This window comes from Gymnoscopelus microlampas (assembly GCF_963454915.1).
Source record: "Gymnoscopelus microlampas genome assembly, chromosome: 24".
NCBI lineage: Eukaryota > Metazoa > Chordata > Actinopteri > Myctophiformes > Myctophidae > Gymnoscopelus > Gymnoscopelus microlampas.
Window position 1 is genome coordinate 7,851,541 of NC_139961.1, and position 26,454 is coordinate 7,877,994.

A 26,454-nucleotide genomic window follows, 5' to 3' on the forward strand; every position below is an offset into this window, starting at 1 on the left:
GGAATCTACAGCGCGCGCACACTCAGCACACACCACCAGAACTTCTCTCTCACACACACACACACACACACACACACACACACACACACACACACACACACACACACACACACACACACACACACACACACACACACACACACACACACACACGCAGACACACACACACACACACACACACACACACACACACACACACACACACACACACACACTCTGAGACTGAGTCTGCATACACCATAACTCCTCTCACACATGCACACGCGCACACACACTCCCGTGGTGGAATCTAACAGCTCACACACACAGAGACAGATGCAGAAGAAAGCCGGCTCTTTTTTTCTCTAATCATCTTGCAGGCTGCAGCCAAAACGCAGAGACTGTTTCTTTTTTTAACGGAACTTGTTTTCTATGGAGTTTATTAAACTGGAGTCGGTTGTTAGAGCTTTATGATGGTTTTAAGCTTTGGACGGGGTTTTCTGTAAGCTAAAGAAGAAGAAGAAGAAGAAGAAGAAAAGGAGAAAAACATTTTTTTTTGTTTTCTTTCCTCCTGGACAAAAAGTTTATTTTCCTTTTGGAGATCCAGCTATGCGTCTTGACGGTTCAGGTCACCAAGGTCACGTTCTGACTGGATATGTGGAGCTCTGACTGACTGACTGATCTGTCAAGGGTTCCAGGTAAAGACGAGTTAAGCTTATCTTATGATGAGGATTCAAACACGACTTTAACCTATAAAGACCAGGAAAGCAACTGTCATTTTAGATTTTAACCACTTTAACCATTATCTTATACTTTGGCTATTCAACAAGATCTACCAGCTTGTAGATCTGCTATTTATTTTCTTAAATCATGACAATTTGTGAAAATCTTTGAATATATATTTTTTTAAACTCAAATCTTTGCTTTTGGGGGATTCTATAAATGTCTTCTAAATCCAGTTTTTTTTTAAAACTTATGTTGCTATAGTAAGTGGTTCTCAAACTTTTTCATGTCAAGGACGCCCAAAATGATATGTAGGCTATTTGGCAGCGGACCCCCATCTCAAAGTATATTGTTCCAGGGACCCCCCAGAAGCAAAGATTTTAGTCAAAAAACGTTTGCTTTCAAAAATAATATATATTCAATGATTTGCACATTTTTTCACGATTTATCAAAAATAGCAGATCTACAAGCTCATAGCGCGGCACCTTTTGAATTGCCAAAGAAATTGCCTAAAGTGACACAGATGCGTTCCGGGATTGAATGGGTTAAATGCCAATTACGTAATATGCGCAAGGAGTTCATTCATTGGAGTCATGAGAGAACTCACATTTTCTGTCATATTTTTTTAGCAAGTTCAGCAATAAAGGAGTTTTCATTTTTATTCATCTCCAAATCTAATTTCTCCACAATAAGCACTCCATGCCAGTAGGCTATAGTAGCCTATATTATTGCTTATTAAAAAGACGCTATTGCCTATATTGCTCATATATCCATTTGTTACTCTTAGAGTGTACAAATGGGACCAAGTAAGGGTCGATTTGGTCCCATTTGTACACTCTTGGTTAAATTAACACTCTGAATTGTATAGTGATATATGTGGATAACTTGATGAAGTGGAGTGAAGTCAATTCATTCCAGTGGTGTAAAGTATCTAAGTACATGTACTCAAGTACTGTACTTAAGTGCAATTTTGAGGTATTTGTTTTTTTTTACTTTACTGGAGTATTTCCCATTTCCAATCCCATCTCTACTCCACATTTCAATCCACCTCCAAAGCAAATATTGTACTTATTTGAAAACTTTAGTTACTAGTTACTTTGTAGATTTTGATTCTTATTACAAAGCGTACATGAACCACTTCAAGCCCTATTAATATATATACTTGACCATTTGAAAATAGCCGATCTACAAGCTTGTGGATCTGCTATTTTTAAAAGATGTTTTATAGTTTTTGAAAACTTGTGAAATTGGACATTCTGCATAATGAGTACTCTTACTTTTGGTACTTTAAGTATATTTTGATGCTGTTGTACTGTTGCACTTTATTCAAGTGAATCTCAAATACAGGACGTGTACTTGTAAACAGAGTAAATGTAGCCTATACACTGTAGTATTGATAAGTAAACTAAAATGAGTACTTCTTCCATTCACTGCTTGATGAAGTGCAGTTAAACTTATCTATGAAAAAGTTTAATCTGCAACACGATTTAATACAATACCTTATGTAGTGTGTGTGTGTGTGTGTGTGTGTGTGTGTGTGTGTGTGTGTGTGTGTGTGTGTGTGTGTGTGTGTGTGTGTGTGTGTGTGTGTGTGTGTGTGTGTGTGGGGGGGGGGGGCGTCCCTGCTTCATCTCAGCTAAGGGGTACTTGGAATGAAGAATGTTGAAGACCCCTGGTTTAGTGATGTGTTTTTTTGTATTTCTTTGGCTATTCAAAAATAGCAGATAGACAAGCTCTTGGCTCAAGCTCTATGAGCTTGTATATCTGCTATTTGTTTTGAAAAATCGTGAACATTTGTGCAAATCTTTGAATAGAATATATATATTTTTGTTTTCTGGGGATTCTACAAATGTAGAGTTTTTCTTGGAAAAAAAACGATGTTTCTATAATATCAGTGGTTCTCAAACCTTTTCATGTCAAGGACCTCACATGTTCACGTTTCACCCCCCCCCCCCCCCCCCCCCCCCAAAATAGCAGATCTACAAGCTCATAGCGCTTGTAGATCTGCTATTTTTGAATAGCCAAAGAAAGAAAAAAGATGACACAGATGCTTTCCAGGTTTGAATGGGTTAAACTTATGTGTACATTCTCTGTCACCTGCAGTGTGTGAAGATGTGTCGGCCCACAGCAGTGACGGTGTGGGTGATGGTGATGATGGTGGGTGTTCGGGGTGCCCCCGCCTGCCCCCGCTCCTGCTCTTGCCCCCAGCCCACCGAGCTCCACTGCACCTTCCGCTCCCTCCTCTCCATCCCCTCCGGCATCTCCAAACACGTGGAGCGGATCAACCTGGGGTTAGTATACTGTATAGTGCTGCTGTGCTGATGATGACGGTGGCTTTTATTCAGCCAAACATACTGTACATACATGTGGTAGACCAATGGTTCTCAACCTGTGGGTCGGGACCCCACATGATTTATTTATTTATTTAAATTGGAGGGAGGGGGGTCCCAGGTGACAGTAAAGTGGCAATTTAAGGACTTTTAAGATATTTTTTATACCTAAAAAAGAAGAAAGAGGCAAAACATTTTAAAATAGCTGATCTACAAGCTGCATAGCTTAGATCTACATAGCTGATCACAACGCCTCGTTGTGAGCTTGTAGATCAGCTATCTTCACACTATTTATCTGTGGAACTCAGAGTCAAACTAAATGTAATGCCTCAACTCCTACAATTCCATGTGCTTATCAGGGTGGGGGGTCCCAAGTTCAAATATGATTATTTTGGGGGATCCCCAGTTTAAATATGATTATTTTTGGGGGGTCATATAGTCTGAAAAGGTTGAGAACCACGTGATGTCGTTACGCGCACATTTAAAGCTGCAATCTGTAACTTATTTTAAAGTGCTTACGTGACATTTTATGGTTAAAAGAAGGTTAGTTAAAAAGTTAAATCTTGTTAATTCGGTAAAGAGGGTCGGCCCCTGTTTACCGAATTAACAAGATTTTACTTTTTTTCTGCCATTTTCTGCCATTTCATCAGGAGAGAGTATAGTACTATTTATCAGCTTAAATGAGATAGTGTTCCAGTTCCAATTTTCTCTGCTCACTTTGTGTCATTACTTTCAATTTTAACTTTTGTTCCTCCTGTATCCTGTACGAGTTCTCTCTCCTTATTGGATAAAATTGGTGTCCCCACCGATAATGCAGTTTATGTTATAAAGAGCTGGAGAGGCAGGAGATCTGTACAAACACTAGCCCATAGCAATGACTGTGAGAATATAGAGCTATTTAACACTAATACAAAACGTACCGGACCGGTATTGTAATTGTATAGAGTACAGAAGTCCTGACGTCACTCGTTCATCCCCTGTGAAATCATTTAATTCACAATAACATTGGGTCATCGTAGAATCGTCTCATATAAGAATTGTGGTCCAACAATGAACAAACTGTCTCGGCGATATTGTCAGGGAGGAGTTTCTGTATCGTTTATGATAGTCAGTCACTCATATTTGATACAGTCTGTTTCTGGCAAAAATGTAACTAATTCGGCGGAAGTACCATTAGCGTTTTCTCACCGTCAGTTGATGCTTCATATCCATAAGAGTCAAACCGCCGGGGTCATTTGTTTATTTTTGCAACACAGTTCTTATTTGATGCGATATTAAACACGTCTATGGGAATTCAAAATGGGGTCCACATACCAGCTCTGACAGTGTGATAATAAACTGGTTCTGGATTCCAAAATGTGATGTTGGATCAGGTTCCTCCGGTTCCGAATCCCAACCCTACCTACAGATTGATGGGATGTGTTGTGTTGTTTGTGTTGTATTGTGTTCCAGGTTCAACGCCATCCACACGTTGACAGAGAAATCTCTGGCTGGTTTGAGTCGACTGGAGCTGCTGATGATCCACGGGAACAACATCCATGAAGTGCCCCACAGAGCTTTCACTGACCTCACCTCCCTGCAGGTGACCTGAACACACTGTCACACTGCACACCAATGACCTGAACACACTGTCACACTGCACACCAATGACCTGAACACACTGTCACAGTGCACACCAATGACCTGAACACACTGTCACACTGCCAATGACCTGAGCACACTGTCACACTGCTAATGACCTGAACACACTGTCACACTGCCAATGACCTGAACACACTGTGACACTGCCAATGACCTGAACACACTTTCACACTGCCAATGACCTGAACACACTGTCACACTGCCAATGACCTAGCAGGCAATAACAAGCACGCAGTGCTTTAGTTTAGACACTACCGGATTTCATCCAGAAAAGACAGTTTCACATTATTAAGTTTCCATATATTAAGATGAATGACTAGCCTGACAGGCTACTCTACTGTATCCTTCACAGAAGTCACAATAATAACATACCATGTCACACAGTAAACAGTGTAAAAGTGGACCCTTGTGGGTCAGTTATTTTTTGCAGTGGCAGGCCTTGTCATGAAAGACAACAACAACCCCCCCAATCTACATACCAGTGTGCCGTAAATTCTTTAGAGATAACATCTCCGTTTTGTAACTACTGTATGAGAGTGTACACATGTAACCAAATGGGCACTTGCCGGTCCCTTTCATTACATCTGTACACTCTCAGAGTCAAAGGTGGTGAAGGTGATATATTTTGGGTAAAACCAAAAAGTGCTATTGCTATATAGAGTGTTTGTTCAGTAACAGGCGTCTCCCAGCTCTTGAGCAAACATAAAATACATTTTCAGGTCGGGATACAAATTTCATCCAATCCTGTCCGCTCATTTACATGTCCAATTCATTCAATTTAACTTGTTTATCCTGATTGGATAAAATTGATATCCCATCTTGAAAAAGTATTTTTCCTGTTACTAAAGCGAGCTTGAACAACTGCTATTTTTGAACATTTTTGAAAAATCTTGAAAGAACTATTGACTTTGAAGGCATTTGTAGAATCGGCCTCATGTCTTATTCCACTCTCTCTCTCTCTCTCTCTTTGTGTGTGTGTGTGTGCGTATTTGTGATGGGTGTTAGTGATGGGTGATGTTAGCGCTGGCTATTCAAAAATAGCAGATGTACAAGCTCACAGCGCGTCACTTTGTGCACATTTGAACTTTTTTTTAAATCTTGAAAGAACTACTGTTTTAGAAGGCTTTTGTAGAATTGACCTCTTAAAGGTGTAGTTCTTATTTTCTATCAATTACACACCCCATGAAGCCTTGAATTCATGGAGATTTCTTTTTTTTGTCGCATTCCAAAGCCAATAATTTGATGACCGGCGGTCTATCCGGTAAGACACTCCTTTGTCGCTTTGTGTCTCCTACCGGATACAGTAGCATCTTTAAGCCGGTCATCAAATTATTGGCTTAGGAATGCGACAAAAACAAAAAAAAACTCCACGAATTCAATGCTTTATATAGGGTGTGTAATTGATAGAAAATAAGTACTTTTTTGGGTGAACTACTTAATGGGTTAACGATCAGTAATTTCACTCTCTCTCTGTGTGTGTGTGTGTGTGTGTGTGTGTGTGTGTGTGTGTGTGTGTGTGTGTGTGTGTGTGTGTGTGCGTGTGCGTGTGCGTGTGCGTGTGCGCGTGCGTGTGCGCGCGTGTGTGTGTGTGTGTGACTGACGGGCGCGTGTGTTTCAGATGCTGAAGATGAGCTACAACAAGCTGGTGGAGCTGGACCGGGACACGCTGCACGGCCTGTGGTCCCTGGCCCGCCTCCACCTGGACCACAACCGCCTGGAGTTCATCCACCCGGACAGCTTCCAGGGCCTGACCGCCCTGCGCCTGCTGCAGCTGGAGGGCAACCGGCTGCAGCGGCTGCACCCCGCCACCTTCTCCACCTTCACCCTGATGGGGGGCCACCTCCACGCCTCCACCCTCAGGTAGGAGGGGCTGCCATTACTGTACTTTAACCCATTAAGACCTGGGACGCATCTGTGTCACTTTTTGATTTGAGCTAACAAAAATGCATTCTTTTACACTTTGGCTATTTTTGAAAAATCGAGAAAATGTGTGCAAATTAATATATTTATATTCTTTTGAAGCGAACATTTTTTAACTCAAATCCTTGCTTCTGGGGGGTCCCTGGAACAAAATATTTTGAGATGGGGGTCCGCGGCCAAATACATATCATTTTGGGGGTCCCTGACATGAAAAAGTTTGAGAACCACTCACTGATAGAAACATACGTTTTTCAGAAAACTGTTGGGATTTAGGAGACATGTAGAATCGGCTTCAGGTCTTAGAACGTTAAGGTCCTTACACACAGGCGAATATGCGAATATACGCAAAATTCGGACTCGTTCCGAATAATTAAAAGACGCTTTTTTCGCTCCGCGAAACTGGTGTGGAAGCTTGCATTGACTTTATAAGGTTTAAAAAAAAAACGTATTATTCGCATGAAAAAAATCGCCCCGGTGTGTAAGGACCTTTAGCCTCATATTATAGTTGCTTACGTCACTTTTTGGTCAAATTGACATTCCTGCCTAATTCTACTCTCATACAACTAAAACAAGCATTCTGATAGGCTGAGGACGTAGGCAATAAGTCAGAGTGAAGCAGCAGCAGTGTTAGCAGAGTAGAGTTAGGCAGGAATAAATGAAGGCAGATAAACAAGACGTGGGCAAAACAAATAGAACATTGTCAACTGGATGACTTAGGCAGATCTGAAATAACCTTTCAAATATGACTTAGACGTTTATGCGGCTAACGAAAAGTTGATGATTATTTGTCATATAATAACTTGCGATTAACGATTAAATTGTGTTTTTGGCATATTTGAACATATGAATACAAATAAAAAATCTGTTTGGACTTTTAGGATTCATAATAAAAAATTGCACAGGGCAGATATGACAAATAGCTTAAATATACAAATAAATGACTGACATATTTGATAATTGTATACGTTTTAAAAAAGGGAAAAATAACGGAAATAGCTGATCTACAAGCTTATCCTGTCACGAATTTGTCTTGTAGATCTGCTATTTATGTAATTTTTTGGGAAAAAGGACACGGTTTAGCCTGGCATGGCGAGACTAATATCACTTTGTGGATATTAGTCTGGAATCTCTGTATGGAACGTGCATTTCCAAGGGGCAGGAAGAAAAAAATGTCTCTAAACCCGCCCCATATTTGCAATGGCAGATTCGTCTGGTTTCCAGGCTAGAAACGCTTATCTAGAACATTGGTTCTCAAAGTGGGGTCCGGGGACCCCCAGGGGTACTTGAGGGGGTTCCAGGGGGTCCGCAGCTAAATGATGGACAGGAACCAAATGGACCCTTATGGGTCTGTAACTCTGAGAGTGTACAAATGGAACCAAATGGACCCGTTAGGGTCCATTTGGTTCCATTTGTACACTCTCAGAGTTAAATTAACATTGATTTTACAATATGAATTGGGGTCCCAGAGGTATAAATGCCATTAAATGGGGGTCTGTAGGCTAATGCATGTCAAACTGGGGGTCCTTGACATTAAAATGGTTGAGAATCACTGCTAGAAAGCCGTATTAACCTTCTCTTATGGGGGTCCCTGGCTTATCTTTTCAAATGGGGGTCCGCGGGGTAATAAGTTTCAATTTGGGGGTCCTTGACATGAAAATGTTTGAGAACCATGGGCTAATGCATGTCAAACTGGGGGTCCTTGAAATTAAAATGGCTGAGAATCACTGCTAGCCATGAAAAATCTTCTCTTAAGGGGGTCCCTGGCTTATATTTCCAAATGGGGGTCCGCGGGCTATTAAGTGTCGATTTTGGGGGTCCTTGACGTGAAAAAGTTTGAGAACCACTGATCTAGAATAATTGCGATTAGGCGATGATGTAATAACTGTGACAGGCCTCCTCCACCCTCAGGCACCTGCACCTGTCCGACAACGGGCTGACCACGCTGGACCCGGCGCTGCTGGCCGCCATGCCGCGGCTGGAGAACCTGTACCTCCACGGGAACCCGTGGACCTGCGACTGCCGCATGCGCTGGTTCCACCACTGGCAGAGCGTGGTGTCTCCGGGTGAGCCGCTGGTGCAAAATGATATATATATATATTTTAGCAGTGGTGGAAGAAGCATTCAGATATTTTACTTATGTAAAAGTAGCGATACCACAATGTAAAAATACTCTCAAAATGTTACTTGAGTAAAAGTAGTAGTATTGGCTTAACAATATACTTAAAGTACCAAAAGTAAAAGTACTACAATTCTTGAAAATAGCAGATCTACAAGCTCGTAGAGAGAGCTTGTAGATTGGCTATTTTCAAATAGCCTATAGGTGTAAAATAGGGCTAAAGTGGCTGCTGTATGTTTTATAATGTAATCGTTTATATCTGCAAAGTAACTAGTAGCTAATGTCTTTAAACAATTGTAGAGGAGTAAAAGTACAATATTTCCATAAAAGTAAAAGTACTGAAAATTGGAAATACTCCAGTAAAGTAAAAGTACCTCACAATTGTACTTCAGTACAGCACTTGAGTAAATGTACTTAGTTACTTTTACACCACTGTATTTTAGTGGTAGTGATAAATAGTAGAGAGGCAGGCAGACAGACAGAAGACAGACAGACCGTTATTGAATTCACAAGGGATTGCCATACATATAATAATAGTACACTATACTTGTATAGGATAATCTATACTTGTGGCTCATGGTGCTTTACAATATTTTACATACAGTATGTACCCTCAAACAATCAGAATTAATTGATAGTATGTGCTTTTCAACATTTTACATACAATTAGTCTTGTGTCATACAAACGGAGAGCAGAGATTTGTGAAGAGTTTTCATTCTTCATTCTTCATCAGTCATTCATCCCTGTAAATGTTTAACTTTATCATTTATGTCAAGCATTCATTATTGTCATATGTGTGTCCATACCATAAATAATAACAGTCGTGCTCCTGTGTTGTTTTTCCCCCGCCAGGTGTGCTGAAGTGTAAGAAGGACCGCGCCTACCCTGGAGGTCAGCTGTGTCCGCTGTGCTCCTCGCCCAGACACCTCCGCGCGAAGGAGCTCCAGGCCGCGGAGGAGAGCATGGTCTGCAGCGGTCCCGTCATCATCAGGTCATCGCGTCAGACGGCCGGACCCCCGGGGGAGGACGCCGCTGCCGACGACACCGAAGTTATGGCCGCGGAGGAGTTCAGGGAGCCGCTGGGCAACGTCTCCCTGGGCCTGTCCGACGAACACGGGAACCAAGTGGACCTGACGTGCACCGTGGGCGAACCCCGGGAGAACCTCGCCCGGGTGGACTGGGAGCAGGTGGACCCGCTGCGGCTCTCCGCCAACGTCAGCCTGTCGGTGGACCTGGACTGCCCCGTGGACCGGGACAGCTACGAGCTGCTCTGGAGGCTCATCGCGTACTACAGCGACGTGCCCGCCCACCTGCGGCGGGACGGCGCCGTGCCGACGAGCGGCGGCGGCGGCGGCGTCCGGTACAGACAGGACGTGGAGAGGGACGCTCTGTACTACACGGGCGTCAGGGTCAACATGGCCGCCGTGCCGGCGTGGCTCATGCAGGAGTCCGTGGACCTGCAGCTCAACAGGCCGCAGTCCACGGGGAAGAGCGCCAAGCTGATCCTCCGCACCCGCTTCTCGCAGACCGTCGAGGCCGAGCTGGCGCGGAGGCAGCGGCGGTCGTGGGTCGCGATCGAGTCCACGAACGCCACGCGGACGGCGCTGAGCGCCGTAGTGGGCAGCGCCGGCCAAATGGACTGTAAAGTGCGGAGTTCCGAGCCGGCGGTTATTCGGTGGATGTTGCCGGATGGCACCCGGGTGTGGGCGCCGTCCAGCGGCCCAGACAACAGGGTGTCTGTGTCCAGCGAAGGACAGCTGGCCATCTCGTCGGTCAGCCACTCGGACACAGGTGTGTACTACTGCATCGCCACGGTGCACGGAGACATGTCCGTGCTCCCGTTCCGTTTGACGGTGGAGGAATCGTCCAGCCCGCCGCCAGGGGAGGAGAGCTCCCCTCCGCCCGTCCAGGGCTTCGTGGGAGAGTACGTCACGCTGCCGTGCGCGGCGTCAGGCTCGCCCGACGCCGACATTAACTGGGTCCTCCCGGGCAGCGACGTTGTAAGTTTCAGGCTCAACTCGTCCAGAGCGGTGGTCTTTTCCAACGGCACTTTGCGGATCGCGCAGAGTCAGCTGTCCGACAACGGCTATTACAAATGCGTGGCCATCAACCAGCACGGCGTGGACACGCTGGCCACCAAAGTCACGCTGAGCAGGCGAGCGGTGGCGGCGAGGCCGTTGAGGAAGTTCCCGGCGAGACCTCAGTCGGCCGCGGGCGTCAACACCAAAGTCAAAGTCCCCACACGGGATGCGGCGGAGGAGGAGGCGTCCGGCGACGAAGACGCCTCCGAGGAGGCCGAGGCTCCCGCAGATAAGCAGAGAGGGGCGAGTCAGAGCGCCGGCGGTGGCGCGAGGGGCAGCCACCCATCCAGGACCATGTGGCGGAGACCGGCCGTGCCACGCAGGCCCGCGGCTCCGAACGCCAACGACCGGAGAAACGCCGTCGTCGAGACCAGGAGAAGGATTAGCATGTCGAACAACAAAATAGACCCGGCGAAGTGGGCCGACATTTTGGCCAAGATCAGAGACAAAACCGCTCAGAGCAACGCCACGGCGAGTCCGACCACCACGGAGAGGAGGGAGGATGAAGGAACGGGGCGCCGGGCGCCGTCGAGGAACAACGTGGAGGGGTCGTCGGAGGTCGACGACTCGGAGGCGGACACCACTGCACCGCCCGCCACGACCGAACGCCACAACGAGGCCAGCACCTCACAAGGCGCACGCCTGACACCTAACGACCCCGACGCCCGTCGCCGCACCCACAGCAGGAAACAACAACCGCAGAGCGCACGTTTCACGCCCAACACGCGTCGCAAAACAGCGGACGCCCGTGACTCAACCGTGAGCACTGCCCCTCCCCTCCCGAGCCCCACATCTGTCCCCCAGAGGGCTGTCACTAACTGGCAAGCGAGCGTGTTCGGCACGAGCAGCAGCACTGTGCATGACAGCTCTGTGCATCAACATGCTGTTACAACCGCCGACGCAGTCACAACAACATCCGACAGCTCTCACACATCCGAGCGCCCGGAGAGCTCTGTCAGCAGCTCCAGCGAACACAGAGAAGTCTCTGTGCTCCGCGGGAGTCGACTTAACCCTCCGCTGACCACAGACGAGCCCGCGACAACGAATGAGAACAACAAATATATTACCGAGACCGAGGCCACGTTGGCCCCACGTGCTGAGCCGGAGGACACCAGACGCGACGACAGGAAGTCTCAAGCGCTGTTGACGACAGTCTCTCCCACAACTATGCCCGCTCGCAGGCTGAGCGGTAAAAAGGGGACCAGGGGACGGGGGCCCGCTCGGCTCCGACCCCCGAACTCCAGGCGGAGGGGGAACGGGGGCGGCAGGAGGAAGCAGAGGCCCGACAGGAGGAAGCAGAGGCCGGATCGGCCCGGCCGGTTCACCACCACACCTGCGGAGGCTCCCCTAGCAACTGCCGAGGCCACGGCTCCCACGCGGCTAAAAATAGAACGGTGGGGAAATGCCAAATCCACGACAGCCAACGTCAACAGCGCTGTTCCATTCACCGGCGGCCAAGCCACGTCATCAGGCCCGCTGAGTCACAAAGCGAGCACAGTCTCCGGGCACGACGACAGGGCAGCCACCGAGCCCCCCACCCCCCCACCAGCCTCTCTCCCCCTGACAAAGCACAGCCTTCTGTCTCCGGCCAAACCGCTTCTCCGAAGCACGTCAGCCGCGCCGTTGTTTCCGACGACCTCTCCAGGAACAGGCCGCGGGGAGACGGCTCCCGGTGCGAGCGCCTCGGAGATCGGCACGAGCTTGGGCGTTCCCACGCCGGCCACTCGCCGGAGGTTTACGAGCGCCCCTCTTCCGCCCGTTAAACCCTTAGAAGAGACACAAAGGGGAAGCGTTACGGGAGACCTTGGACCCGTGCCACGCTCTGACGAGTCGGCTGAGCGCGCTCGGGTTCCAGTGCGAGTGCAACCAGATGTGGGGCAAAGCAGCTCTCCCACTGAAGCAGCTGAAAAGGTGCCTTTCAAAGAGATCAATGTGCGGTTATTCCCCTCAGCTGCTCCCTCTGTCCAGCGTGAAATCAACCGTCCCTCCGGCACAAACTCTGTGAGCGACTGGATAATAACAACAATAACAGCAGCAGTAGGTGGCCTTCATGAGGAGGAGGATGCTTTGGAAACCACAAAGAGGCCTGTGGTTTCTAAAAGCTCTCCTCCGAGGTTGGGTGACGGGAGAACAGCTCACAGTCCCTCAGTCGGAGACGAGCTTTTCAAAGAAGCTGCCCCGACGTCAGGAATTTCTGCTGCCGCCGGCGTTTTAAGGCATTTTATATCGACGACACCTGCCACGGCGAAGTCGCCTCCTCTGCACCCATCCGGGGGGAGGAGGCCGCCGCATGCCACGGTGCCTGACGCTACCCCTGCCGGAGGCCCAACAGGGTCAAATACCGTAACCCGCGAGGGTCCCAAGTTCAACCAGATCCCAGATAGCCACAGCGAGAGAGCCCGACGCCCAGAGCAGAGAATACCCCTCCCTCCAGGCGGGGATCCCCTCATCGTCATCAACAGCCGTCCAGGGCCGGACCGCGCGCGTCCTGCGACGCACTCAGACGGACAAAATATAGTCGTAGTCCATAGCACGGCAAAGCCTTCCGCCCCGAAATCGACCAGCGCGCTGGCGGACAAACAGACGACCACTGTTCGCCCCTCGCCCGCAGACACGTCACGCCCCCCGGCGCGGTCCGACGCGTCCAGATCACCCACAGACACATCGCGGTCCACCGCGCGGTCCGACGCGTCCAGATCACCCACTCAGAGTGTGTCGAGTGGTCACCATGTTCCTGGGACGGCCTCCACATCGAGGGGGAGGCCGCGGATAACGAACGCCAACGGACGCACCGTCACCGTAAACGCAGAGGCGGACGCCCAGCTGCCCTGCGAGGCCGTGGGGGAACCCATGCCCTTCCTCTCCTGGACCAAAGTCTCCACCGGTATGTATGAATGAACCTCCTATTCAGCTTTATACACTTTCAGAGACACAGTACTTTTGTATGTACTAATAACTGATTAACATTAACATTAATACAGTGGCTTTCATGTCAAGGACCTCCAAAATGATATGTATTTGGCCGCGGACCCCCGTGTCAAAATATTTTTGTTCCAGGGACCCCCAAAAGCAAAGATTTGAGCTACAAATGTACGCTTTAAAAAATATATATTCAAAGGTTTGCACAAAATAATGTTTTTCAAAAATAGCAGATCTACAAGCTCACTCGGTGCCACGCTATGAGCATGTATATCTGCTGTTTTTTTATAGCCAAAGTATAAAAGATGGGACGCGTTGTGAACTTGTAGATCTGCTATTTTCCAACATTTTAGTACTTTTACTTTTGGTACTTAGAGTCATTTTTTTTGTACTTTCACCCAAGTCAATTTTTTGTTTCGGACTTAGTACTTTTACATTGCAGTATTGCTACCTTTACTTAAGTAAAACATTTGAGTACTTTTCCCACCACTGCTTCTAACTCAGTAGTTGTCTTTCAAGATTTTTCTAAAATGTCCAAAAAATAGCAGATGTACAAGCTTTCGCGGTTTTAATGGGTTAAAACTGTCGTTATTTACTAGCGTGCGCCAACCTCGCTGAGATAGATGTCTCAGGGCGATTGGTGCCCACAAACATGGCAATAAAATCATGCTGATCATCGTATTTTGTAAATGCAGGCAAATTAAAAGGCAGCTTAAATGGTTTCTAATTTCACACAGTCAAACAAAAATAGCACTAATGCAGTCTTCCCAGGGCTTAATATTGAAATATAATGTGTTTGTGATCCTTGTACTGTAGCTCATGACCCTGATAGCTGATAGAAACGATTCATCCCTCTGAAGATAATATACTGTAGAACTATAAACTGTGAACTATTGCTTTGTTTCAGAGAATTTCAGCTGATCAGTGTTTGAAGTTGGTCCCTGGGCGGCTAGAATGCATTACATCAATAGCAAGAGGCAATAATAATAACTATTATGCAGTGGTGGAAAAAGTACAACATTTTTTATTTCTTTTGTAAAAGTATCAATACTGCAATGTAGAAGTACTCTGTTACAAGTAAAATTGCGATGCATTGTGAGCTTGTAGATTGGCTATTTTCAAATGGCCAAAATGTATGTACAGTAAGGCTGAAGTTGTTAATGTATGTTTTGTAATAATAATCAAAATCTACAAAGTATCTAGTAACTAACGTTTTCAAATAAACTTAGTGGAGTAAAGGTACCATATTTGGATCTGAGATGTAGTGGAGTATAAGTAAAAGTATTGGAAATTGAAATTTCTCAAGTAAACAAAAAACTCAAAATTGTACTTAAGTACAGTACATAAGTAAATGTACTTAGTTACTTGCCACCACTGCTATAATGTCACAAATTTTTCTCCATAGAGATATATTTTACACATGAAATCTTCTCGGAATAACACCCTCTAAAAATAACGTGGGACCCCCTGAGAGCGTGCAACCGTCAGGCTGAGAACCACGTTTATGATGATGAAGTTTGTGTAATTAAATAAAGCATAAATGATAGGGAGAAGAACACATTGTTGGAGAGATGCAGACCACGGTGAGGTATGACAGGAAAGCACTCACTCGGGTATACAGGAATGATGCAAGAAGGTTTGATTTAATTGAAAACTGCCAACATTTCATCAAGTCTCCTTCAGGGTATGAAAAAGACTGTCAAAGCACGTTATGGTATTACTTTTTATTAAATTAAACTGTCTCGCACGTTGGCTATGAGTGTGTGCCTGCTTTCCTTCATAATTAACCCATTAAAAACGGGAAAGCATCCGTGTCATTTTAGATTTTAGCTAGGTTTTTTTTCTCCAAAAAATTCAGAAAATAGCAGATATACAAGCTCTCTGCACACCCAGTATTTTCGAAACCTTTTTGAAAAATCTTAAGTGTTTGAAAAAACCTTATATATATATATAATATATATGTATATTAAAAAAAACATAAATCTTCTCTTAGGGGTCCCTGGCACAACATCTTTTTCAGATAGGGGTCCGCGGCCAAATAAATATCAATGTGGGGGTCCTTGACACAAAAAAGTTTGAGAACGACTGATTTAAAAGGCATTTGTAGAATCGGCCTCAGGTCTTAACGGCTTAACTATTTTAATTAAAGCAACTTTTCTCCATCCTAATAAAGAACTAGAGTATCCAAATCAGACAGTGAGTAAACAACAGGCTAACGCTTAGCACCAACAGCTAACCACATACTGTGGGGACTCCGTGGCCTCCTGATCCCATAGGCTGGGGGGCCGTAACCATGATGACAGTCCCATCAGCCGAGCTCACAATGTTCGTTGTTTCCAGCAAAACGCAAAAAGGGGCTTCCCTCACGGTGTGCATATGCTAATGATCAATGGCCATGTGCAAGTACAGAGCAATTGCTTAAAGGGGAATACCACTCATTTTCAACATTGAACTATGTCTTCTACCACTTTTGGCTCCGCTCCCTCAGCCAAAAGTACACCCTGCGTATGTCACTGATCACATGACCTCAATCAATTATCCAGTTCTAGGCAACATAGAAGGTTTTTTTTTCTTATTTCCACACAACAGCTCTAAGATGACTGACTGATGACCGACATTCCTAAAATGATATGTAGGATCATTCCAGTTTTTTCCCTCTTCCACATTTTCTGTAATGTTCTCTCAAATCTTTTGTTTGTATACCTTCAGGTGCGAGCGTCGCCCAGAACACCCGCGTCCAGCGCTTCGAGGTCCACGCCAACGGCACGCTGGTCATCCGGACCGCCCAGCCGGCGGACCGGGGCCAGTACCTGTGCATGGTCCAGAACCAGTACGGCACCGACAAGGCGCTGGTCACGCTGGCCGTCCTGGCCCAGCACCCGCGGGTGCTTCAGCCGCGGCACCGCGACGCCACCGTGCCCCTGGGGGGCGCCGTGGATCTGGAGTGCACCGTCACGGGGCACCCCGCCCCCCGGGTCACGTGGGTGCTCCCCGACCGCGTCCACCTGTCCGTCAGCCCGCCCGTCATCCCACCGCACCAGCGGGTGGCGCTGTTCAACAACGGCACCCTCCGAATCAGCCAGGTAAATTAAGAGTTTAGAATTTTTCATTCTTTTTTATTTATTGTATTTATTTTTTTGCTTTCAATTTCAGTATACGATTTTAGTTTTCGTGGAGGGTCGGCTATAGTTTATTTATCTTTTTTAAAACGGCTTAGTTTTAGTTTAGTTTTGATTAGTTTTTTTTTAGTTTTTGTATTATTACTGTGATATGCTGTATTTGTCTGGAGTGATATTCAAAAAGTTCCGAAAAAAATCTACAAGCTCACAACACGACTGGCTATTTTCATTATTCTTAAATATATTTTTAAATATTAGGCTCAATACATATGGACAAAGGCTACGACACTATTTCAATTAGTTCTGTAAACACATGATAAATTCGTATTTTTGTATCAGTTAAACTATATAACTTTCCTCTTTTACCCCGAATTTGAATCTGGTTTCCTGCGCAAGGGCTGAAATGTTTTACCATTGAGCTAATAGAGCCTGCCTGCTTGCTCAGGGGATAAATTGAATCTTGACCATCAGGTCAAAATTCGTGTCAGATTCTGTGTCTAGGTGAGACATGACCTTTGACACGATCTAAATGTCTCAATAGAAGCGCAGGGAGACAAAATACAACCACCCCAATTGAATAAGTTATATTGTATACCATACAGATTGGACAAAATTACATTGTATTCATAAAAAAAGGTTATATAGTGGCACATTTACTGAAATGTTTTGTTTTAGTTTTATTTATTGTAGTTTAATTATTGTAGTCATTTTGTATATTTTAGTTAACCATAACAATCCTTGCGGACCACCCACAGGCCAGCTACGCCGACAGGGGCGTGTACAAGTGCATCGGGAGCAGCCCGGTGGGCGCCGACACCGCCTCGGTCCGCCTCCACGTCACGCTGCTGCCGCCGGTGATCCAGCAGGCGCAGCACGACAACGCCACCCTCCCCGAGGGCGGGGCGGCCTACCTCCACTGCACCGCCAAGGGCACCCCCGCGCCCGCCATCCGCTGGACCACGCCCGACGGGGTCCAGCTGGCGCCCTCGCAGTTCGCCGGTGGCGGGCGCAACAACGTGCTGGTGTTTCCCAACGGGACGCTCTACGTGCGGGGTCTGACGGCGGCCAGCGGCGGCAGGTACGGCAAATCGTCATTATCGCTTGTCGTGATAAAACTGCGGACTCACTCCCAGTATTCCACCGTAATCTGAAGACCGACCTCTTAACTCATTCACTGCCAGAGTTAAGACATCGTCTACCGTCCCTTTGCCGGTGAAAACCGCGATTTTACTGTACCTGAAAAATCATGGAATATTCTCCGTGAGGACGGAGGTCACGGAGAATATTACATGATTTTTTTCAGGCTCATTAGACGCACGGGGGTGTCGTAGTAGTGAATGAGTTAACAAACTTTACCATCCAGATTGGACAAAATTACATTTTTTTCATTAGAGAGGCTTTAAAAGGATCCCTGGCTAATAAGCCATATAGGCCTTAATACATTATAATTGCCCTCTATAACTAAAATTAAGAAAAATGAACACCTTAAATATTATTATTTTAGAAACGTTTCATCTTTTACTACAATGCCCGTCGCAAGATGATGATGATGTAATTTGTCCATGTGTGGTCTATCCCTATGGAATGTATGGAATGCCTGTGAAAATAAAAACAACTTAATTCTTCCTAAGGTTAATATGAGTATCAAATCAATATTTTAGATATGTTTTTTTTTGCACATGCATTCCATGCATTCCCTATGGGGCTAGACCACACATGAACAAATGACATCATCAACTTGTGACGGGCATTGCCCCTATTGAGTAAAAGATGAACCGTTTCTAAAATAAATAACATAGTTAAGGTGTTTTTAATTTTAGATTTTAGTTATAGAGGACAATTACTGTATAATGTATTAAAGGGATAGTTCACCCCAAAAATATATTTTTTTCTATCGATTACTCACATGGAGACTTGAATTCATGGAGATTTTTTTAGTTTTTGTCGCATTCCTAATTAAGCCAATAATTTGATGACCGGTGGAGACTCTGGTAGGAGACTCTAAGTGTCTACTTTGAGTCTCCTACCTGAGACATTAGCATCTTTCCACCGGTAATCAAATTATTGGCTTAGGAATGCGACAAAAAACAAAAAAATCTCCATGAATTCAAGGCTTCATGGGGTGTGTAATTGATAGAAAATAAGTAATGTTTTGAGTGAACTATTCCTTTAAGGCATATTAGGCTTATTTGCCAGGGATCTACATGTCTCCTAAATCTCAACAGTTTTCTGAAAAACGTATGTTTCTATATCAGTGGTGCTCAATCTTTTTCATGTCAAGGACCCCCATGTACAGTATTTGGCCGCGGACCCCCATCAAAATATTTTGTTCCAGGGACCCCCAGAAGCAAAGATTTGAGTTAAAGGACAACTTTGTTTTTTTACAACCAAGGTTTATGTTTTAGATTGTAATTAAAGCAAATAAAAGATGAGTGTTAAAATTTCAAAATGTACTGCTTTCTATAGTTTTAGCAATTTTCGTGATCTTTTTTTTAAGTGGGCGGGGGCATTCTGTCCGGTGGCTAAATATGTTTTTTTTTTACACAATAACCTTTCGTTTTCTTTATTATTATTTACAGTAGCTCTTCTATCCCCCAATAACTCACATCTGGCCATCAAAGACCACAGGACCTTTTTTATTGTGTAAAAAAGGCATATTTAGCCACCGGACAGAATGCCCCCGCCCACTGTAAAAAACATCGCAAATTGCTAAAACTATAGAAAGCAGTAAATGAAAGAAAAAAAATAAGACTCATCTTTTATTTACTTTAATTACAAGCTAAAATATAAACCTTTGTTGTAAAAAAACGAAAGTTGTCCTTTAAAATATTCGCTTTAAAAATATATATATTCAAAGATTTTGCACATATTTTCCCGATTTTTCAAAAATAGCAGATCTACGAGCTTGTATATCTGCTATTTTTGGATAGCCCAAAGTGTAAAATGCTTTTTATCTCAAATCTAAAAATGACACAGTTCCAGGTCTTAATGGGTTACTAAGCATTATTTAGATTATCGTGATGATATAGATAATCACAATTATTTTTTGCCAGAATAATCGTGAGGTGTAATTGTCATGTCGTTCCCGTCCCTGTAGATATGAATGCACGGCCAGCAACTCTCTGGCCTCCAGCAGGCGAACGGTGACGCTGACCGTAGTGAAGGGCCCCTCGCCCCCCGCCCCCGCCTCCTCCACCAAGGCCCGGATCGTGTCGTCGTCCCCCCACAGGACAGACGTGATGTACGGGGGCACGGTGCAGCTGGACTGCCTGGCCACGGGGCAGCCGGAGCCCCGGATCATCTGGAGGACTCCCTCCAAGAAACTGGTGGACTCCCAGTACAGGTGATGTCGACAGGCAGTTTTTAACCTCCCTTTTTCTACCCAATTTAGTCGTTATTCCAATTAACTCCTCCCCCCACACACGTTTCTGTGTCACTGCTGTTGTATCCTATACTGACTCACCTGCCAGTGAGGAGCCCCCACCGGGAGGACGTAGTCCTACTCCTCCCGCCCAACACTCCCTGCCTTGCTGACAGGCGGCACCTGTCAGCATTTTGAATATATATATTTTTTTTTACTTAAAAATTCTTCTCTTCTAGTGGGGTCCTTGGCACAAAGCATTTTCAGATGTGGGGGGGGGGGGGGGGGGGGGGGGGTCCGCAGCCAAATGCATATCATTCTGGGCGGTCCTTGGATACAAAAAGGTTCGAGAGCTGCTGATTTTAGACGGCATTTTGTAGAATCGGCCTCATAGGTCATAATGGGTTATTAACTCTTTGACCGCCTGAAATAAAACATTGTTTGATAAGCCACTGCCAGCGATTTTTCGTTTTCCTTACCTTTTCAACTAGTCACAGAATATTTATCTCCAGTATGATCGATCCCCCGGTCGTAGCTAAACACGAAAGGTTTATCTCTGCTTCCACGGGGAAAAAAATTGATTCATCGCGATCCCCCGTTCGCTTGTTGTAGGCCCTTGAATATAGCATGTCTCGTCAAAAATGCAGGGGAAATCCAGGGACTGAGAATGAAATGGTCACTCATGTCCTAGCGAACAGCGCCATCTAGCGTAAAAACCACTGAAAACACAAAATCTCGTCATTGGCAGTCAACAACTTGTTTCTTCTTCTCTCCAAAGTTTCGACCCCAGGATCAAGGTGTTTGCCAACGGCACGCTGACCGTGCGCTCCGTGACGGAGGCGGACGGCGGCGACTACCTGTGCGTGGCGCGCAACAAGATGGGCGACGACTACGTGCTGCTGAGGGCCGGCGTGCTGACGCGGGCGGCCAGGATCGAGCGCAAGAGGCTGCAGTCCCCCTCCGGCCAGCAGGAGGTGGTAGCGTACGGCGGCGACCTCAAGGTGGACTGCGTGGCCTCCGGTCTCCCCTACCCCGAGATCAGCTGGGCCCTGCCGGACGGAACCATGGTCAACCCGGTCAAGCAGCGGGCCGAGGAGGCTAGGTCCGGCCCTGGACGCAGCCGCAGGTAGCGTATTGTACTGTACTGTCCTGAATGCAGTGTTTACTTGGTCTGCTCTTTTCTCCCTCTACACCTATACCTATTTGCCAAAAATAGCCGATTTGCTATTTTTGGCTAAAGTTCTCCTCAGAAAAGGGATGCTAGGTTTCGAGTGGTTATGGTAAAAAGAAAAATCATATCACATAAAGATTTGGCGGACCCCCTGTAGTAACTCTGAGGACCCCCTAGGGGCCCGGGACCCCCTGTTGAAGACCCCTGCTGTAAACTGGAAAAAAAAAACTTCTGGTCAAGAGGGCAAAGGGCAGGTGCTCAAGCACCACCTAGAGTCTATCTGTGCACGTCCCTGCACTACATGGCCCAAAAAGCCCACACTGCCAGGATTTTGCGATTTTCCTACCTTTTCAAGTAGTCACAGAATATTTATCTCCAGTATGATGAAAAAAATGTCATCGCGTTCGCTTGTCATCGCGTTCGCCAGTTGAAAATGGCATGTTTCGCTCAAAAATACATAGTAAAACACAGGAGCAGAGATTCAGAATATTTCCCTAATATTTTAACAGGGAAGTGAATGGAGCAGTCAATCCTTGGATCGCGTTATCTGCTGGTTGTGAGCTTGTAGATCTGCTATTTTCAAATAGCCTATACCGTATGTATAAAATAGGGCTAAAGTGGTTAGTGCATGTTTCATTATATCATAATTTATATCTGAAAAGTAACTAGTATCTAAAATTTTCAAGTAAATGTAGTGGAGTAAAAGTACAATATTTGCCTCTGAGATGGAGTAGAAGTAAAAGGACTGGAAATTGGAGTACAAATTGAAGTACAAATACCTCAAAATGTTACTTAAGCAGTACTTATGTAAATGTACTTAGTTACTTTCCACCACTGTGAATGGGTTAATAAAAATGTCACCGTACTGTTTGATTTGACTATTCAAAGATCCTTGTCATTGTGCTCTAACGATGTCCCTGTCCATAAGGTACGTGGTGTTTGACAACGGGACGCTGTTCTTCAACGACGTGGGCATGCGGGAGGAGGGCGACTACACCTGCTACGCCCAGAACCAGCTCGGCAAGGACGAGATGAAGGTCAGGGTGAGGGTCCAGGTCGCGGCCGAGCCGCCGCGCATCCGCGGGGACAAGTCCCCGCAGGTCGTCAGGGTCGCGTACGGCCAGACGGCGACGCTGGACTGCAGCGCCGAGGGCGAGCCGGCGCCCGTCGTCTCCTGGACGTCCCCCACCAACCGGGCCATCCCGCCCGCCGCCTCCGACAAGTACCAGGTAGTGTTGATTTTCGTCAACTAAAACTATGACGAAAAATTTTCATGGACTACCTTTTTTCACTGAAGAAAACAAAATAAAAACTAAGCTATGATGACTAAAACTATGACTAAGTATACTGACAATTTCGTCAACAAATAAAAACTAGACTAAAATGTTTGGGAGGTACTAGTGGAGAAGAGACCCAGTAAAACTAAGAGAAGTCATCATATGTGCGCACGGGTGTCACAGACCGAAAATAGCAGATCTACAAGCTCACAACGCGCGTTGTGAGCTTGTAGATCTGCTATTTTCGGCATGCAGCTAACTGAAAATCTGCCATTTCGATGGCATCAAGGCACCGCCAAAATACATTTTAGTCGACTAAATCAACTGTAGATTTAGTCGACTAAAACTAGACTAACAGTTAAACATTTCAGATGACTAAAATATGACTAAAACTAAACATCGTTTTATTCAAAAGACTATGACTAAAACTAAATCAAAATTTGCAACACTAACACACACATATGTGGATACACACTTTCATCTTTTTAGGTCCTCTCCTCCGGGACGCTGGTGGTTCATAAGGCCCAGCGCTTCGACGGAGGGAACTACACCTGCTCCGCCCGCAACGGCGCGGGAACGGACCGCAGGGTCATCACTGTGGAGGTCCTGGTGACTCCGCCCACCATCAGCGGTGGCGCACAAGGCGCTGCCGACGGCGACGACGGCATCAGGGTGAACGCGGTCAGAGACCAGCGGCTAGCGGTGGACTGCGAGGCGACGGGGAGCCCCGTCCCGCGCCTCATGTGGGTCCTGCCGGAGAACGTCATCCTGCCGGCGCCGTACTACGGCAGCCGGATGACGGTGCACCGCAACGGCACGCTGGACATCCGCGCGCCCAAGGTCACCGACTCGGGCCGGCTGGCGTGCATCGCCCGCAACGAGGGCGGGGAGGCCCGGCTGACGGTGCACCTGGACGTGAGGGAGGCCGCGGAGCGGCGGCCGCAGGTGGTCCGCGGGGCGGCGCCGGCGGCGGACGTCAGCCTGCCCCTGACCGTGGGCAACGCCATGACTCTGAACTGCAGCTTCGAGGGCGGCGCGCCGCGCCACGTCACCTGGCTGCTGCCCAACGGCACCCCCCTGCTGAGCGGCGCTCGCTTCTCCAAGTTCTTCCACCGGCCCTCGGACGGCTCCCTGGTCATCGCCAACCCCTCGGTGGCGGAGGGCGGCGTGTACCGCTGCCTGGGGCGCGGTGCCGCGGGGCTGCTGGAGCGCGCCGTCACGCTGTTCCCCGGGAGGAAGCCGCACATCAGCAACAGGTACAACTCCCCCGTCAGCGTCATGACCGGCGACGACCTCCTGCTCCACTGCGTGTCGGGCGACGGCGGCCATCCGCTCCGGCTGACCTGGACGCTGCCCAGCGGCGTGGTCCTCGGCCGGCCGCAGAGGGCCGGCCGCTACGCCGTGCTGGCCAACGGCACGCTGTCCGTGCGGCAGGCGTCCGTGTACGACCGCGGCTCCTACGTGTGCCGGGCGGCCAACGAGTACGGCGGCGCCCTGCTCTCCGCCGCCGTGGCCGTGCTCGCCTTCCCGCCCCGCATCACCAGCGGGCCGCCCGCCGTGGTGTACGCCCGGAGGGGCGTGGCCGTCCAGCTGAACTGCGTGGCGACGGGCACGCCGCGGGCCGAGGTGGCGTGGGAGACGCCCGACCGGGCGCGGCTGGCCGTCAGCGGGCAGCCGCGCCTCTTCGGGAACAAATACCTGCACCCGCAGGGGTCGCTGGTCATCCAGAACCCCACGCAGCGCGACGCCGGCCTGTACCGCTGCACGGCCCGGAACGCCGTGGGCGTGGACTCCAAGTCGACGTACCTCAACGTTTTCTGAGGGCTTCGAAACTGTTCGCCGTTTCCACTCGTCACCGCCACGTGCCGGAAGGAACTGACACGTTGAATGCAGCTGCCGGTCTTGAAGGAGAGATCCAGACCAAAATACATGTGGATTGTATCTGCCTATAATCAGTCACCAACATACCTGATGCAGTTGACTTTTTTCATAGAAGCCCCTGTTCTCCATTCTGCAGACCCCTCCCACAGCTAGAATGGAGCCTACAGCATGGGGATAATTCGGCTATTTTCGTCGCTCCAAACTCCAAGCGAGAATCTCGCGAGAGTTCACACATCATAGCCGCTCTGTAGGAACGGCAGCTCATGAGTGACAAACAGTGCATGTGTGAGTGCCAGGACACTACATGGAGACAAAAAAAAAAGTTTGGTGCGAAAACAATAGCCGAATTAGACAAAAGTCAACTGCATCAGCTATGTTGGTGACGGATTATAGGCAGATCCACATGTATTTTGGTCAGGATCTCTCCTTTAACCACTTAAACCCCGTATGGTTGAGCGGAGTACCTCAGGGCTCTATACTAGTATATTTTCTGTTTTCCTTTAATGCGGGGAAAGCTTCAGCTGAAAATAGCAGATCGACATGCTTTACAACGCGTCGCAGCGCGACGCGTTGTTAAGCTTGTCTGTCTGCTATTTTCGGCGAACGCTTTCCCCGCAATGCAAATGCTGGTGTTTAAGTGGTTAACTGTCCAAACGGTATAAATTAAAAAACATTACGTGTCTAAATGATGTTATCGATGGATTGCAACGTAGACAAACTCAACAGATGGTTCCAGCAGGTGATTTATTACCAACGGGCTATGCTGTAAGGTGATGGATGTTTGATGTTTCAGCAGTTTCTATAACCGAACAAAGACATTGGCAGCACTATCTCGACGTGAACCGTGGCGTCCCAATTCTGGGCTATGTCGAAATAGCCTGACAGTCGGCGAATATAGACAATCTACAAGCTCACAATGCATCACAAGACAATCAATCGACAAGCTCACAATGCATCTCAAGACAATCTACAAGCTCACAATGCATCTCAAGACAATCGATGAGCTCACAATGCATCTCAAGACAATCTACGAGCTCACAATGCATCACAGCACAACAACGTTGTGAGCTTGTAGAAGGGGTTTGGTGTAGAGGGGGAAAAAGGAGAGGGCCAAATATAGACCCTTGGTATTTCACTTGAAAACATTTCTGTAAGCCACGTTAGACTCATCGGAAACACACAGCTCTGGTTCTGGTGACTGATATTGTCCTTCAAATGCGTATGTCGATTAATTATTCCATGCATGAATTTCATCGATTTCATGCATGGACATTAATTACAGAAAATGTGAACGTAATTAAAAAACTCATTTGGCCGAGCAGACATGAAAATGACCCCGGGAAGTGTTTTAAAGTGAAATAACCCTTTAAGTGGCTATGACTGGGTTTACCTGCTTTGTTAGTGCATTATAATGTTATTTTCCATCTCTTCTGACTACGACAGTGTATGTCAAAGTGTGTCGATTGGTATACATTATTCACATTCTGCTTGACCAAGAAAATGTTCTCTTTTAACTTATATAATTCAAAACAGTATTTTGATACGAAACATTGTATGATATTGCAGAGACTGATTTCTCAGCAGGACAGTTAATGAGTGGAAATTGACATTGATTCAGTTTTATTGGATTTCTTTTTTTGCTCTTTCACTTGAAGGCGACGTGTGTGGCGTTTTTTCCCCGAACCGCATTCATCATGCAGATTATTGCTCTGGCAACCCCATATGGGAACTGCAGGGTCTTTGCATCTGTTTTAATAACGGCGCGGGGAGTTTCCCCCGCTGCGTGTGTCATCTCTCCGAAAACAGCTAAATGAAAAATGCTGATGCAGTGTCTGCTGCCTTGTCCTCATTTGTAAATTATTTGTTGTCTTCGACAGACTGGTGCCTAGGACTTTTTTTTATTTTTGTTTTATGTTTTACATATTTTAATAAAAT

At 46.9% G+C, this 26,454-nt stretch overlaps 1 protein-coding gene across 1 annotated transcript; it reads left to right on the forward strand.

Moving 5' to 3' along the window:
- The first annotated feature begins 495 nt into the window (after window positions 1-495).
- Window positions 496-26,454, forward strand: mxra5a (matrix-remodelling associated 5a). Its single transcript, XM_084051415.1, has 12 exons — window positions 496-677; window positions 2,806-2,993; window positions 4,485-4,614; window positions 6,292-6,533; window positions 8,502-8,656; window positions 9,563-13,675; window positions 16,420-16,793; window positions 17,585-17,907; window positions 19,927-20,172; window positions 20,969-21,316; window positions 22,290-22,590; window positions 23,128-26,454. Exons 2-12 carry the CDS (start codon window positions 2,815-2,817, stop codon window positions 24,457-24,459), a joined length of 7,743 nt encoding a protein of 2,580 aa, XP_083907541.1. The 5' UTR covers window positions 496-677; window positions 2,806-2,814; the 3' UTR covers window positions 24,460-26,454.

Coding starts and splice junctions, on each gene's coding strand:
- mxra5a (XM_084051415.1), top strand. CDS start 2,815: ATGTGTCGGCCCACAGCAGTGACGGTGTGGGTGATGGTGATGATGGTG. Junction 2,994..4,484: donor GTGGAGCGGATCAACCTGGG/GTTAGTATACTG, acceptor ATTGTGTTCCAG/GTTCAACGCCATCCACACGT. Junction 16,794..17,584: donor GCACCCTCCGAATCAGCCAG/GTAAATTAAGAG, acceptor GACCACCCACAG/GCCAGCTACGCCGACAGGGG.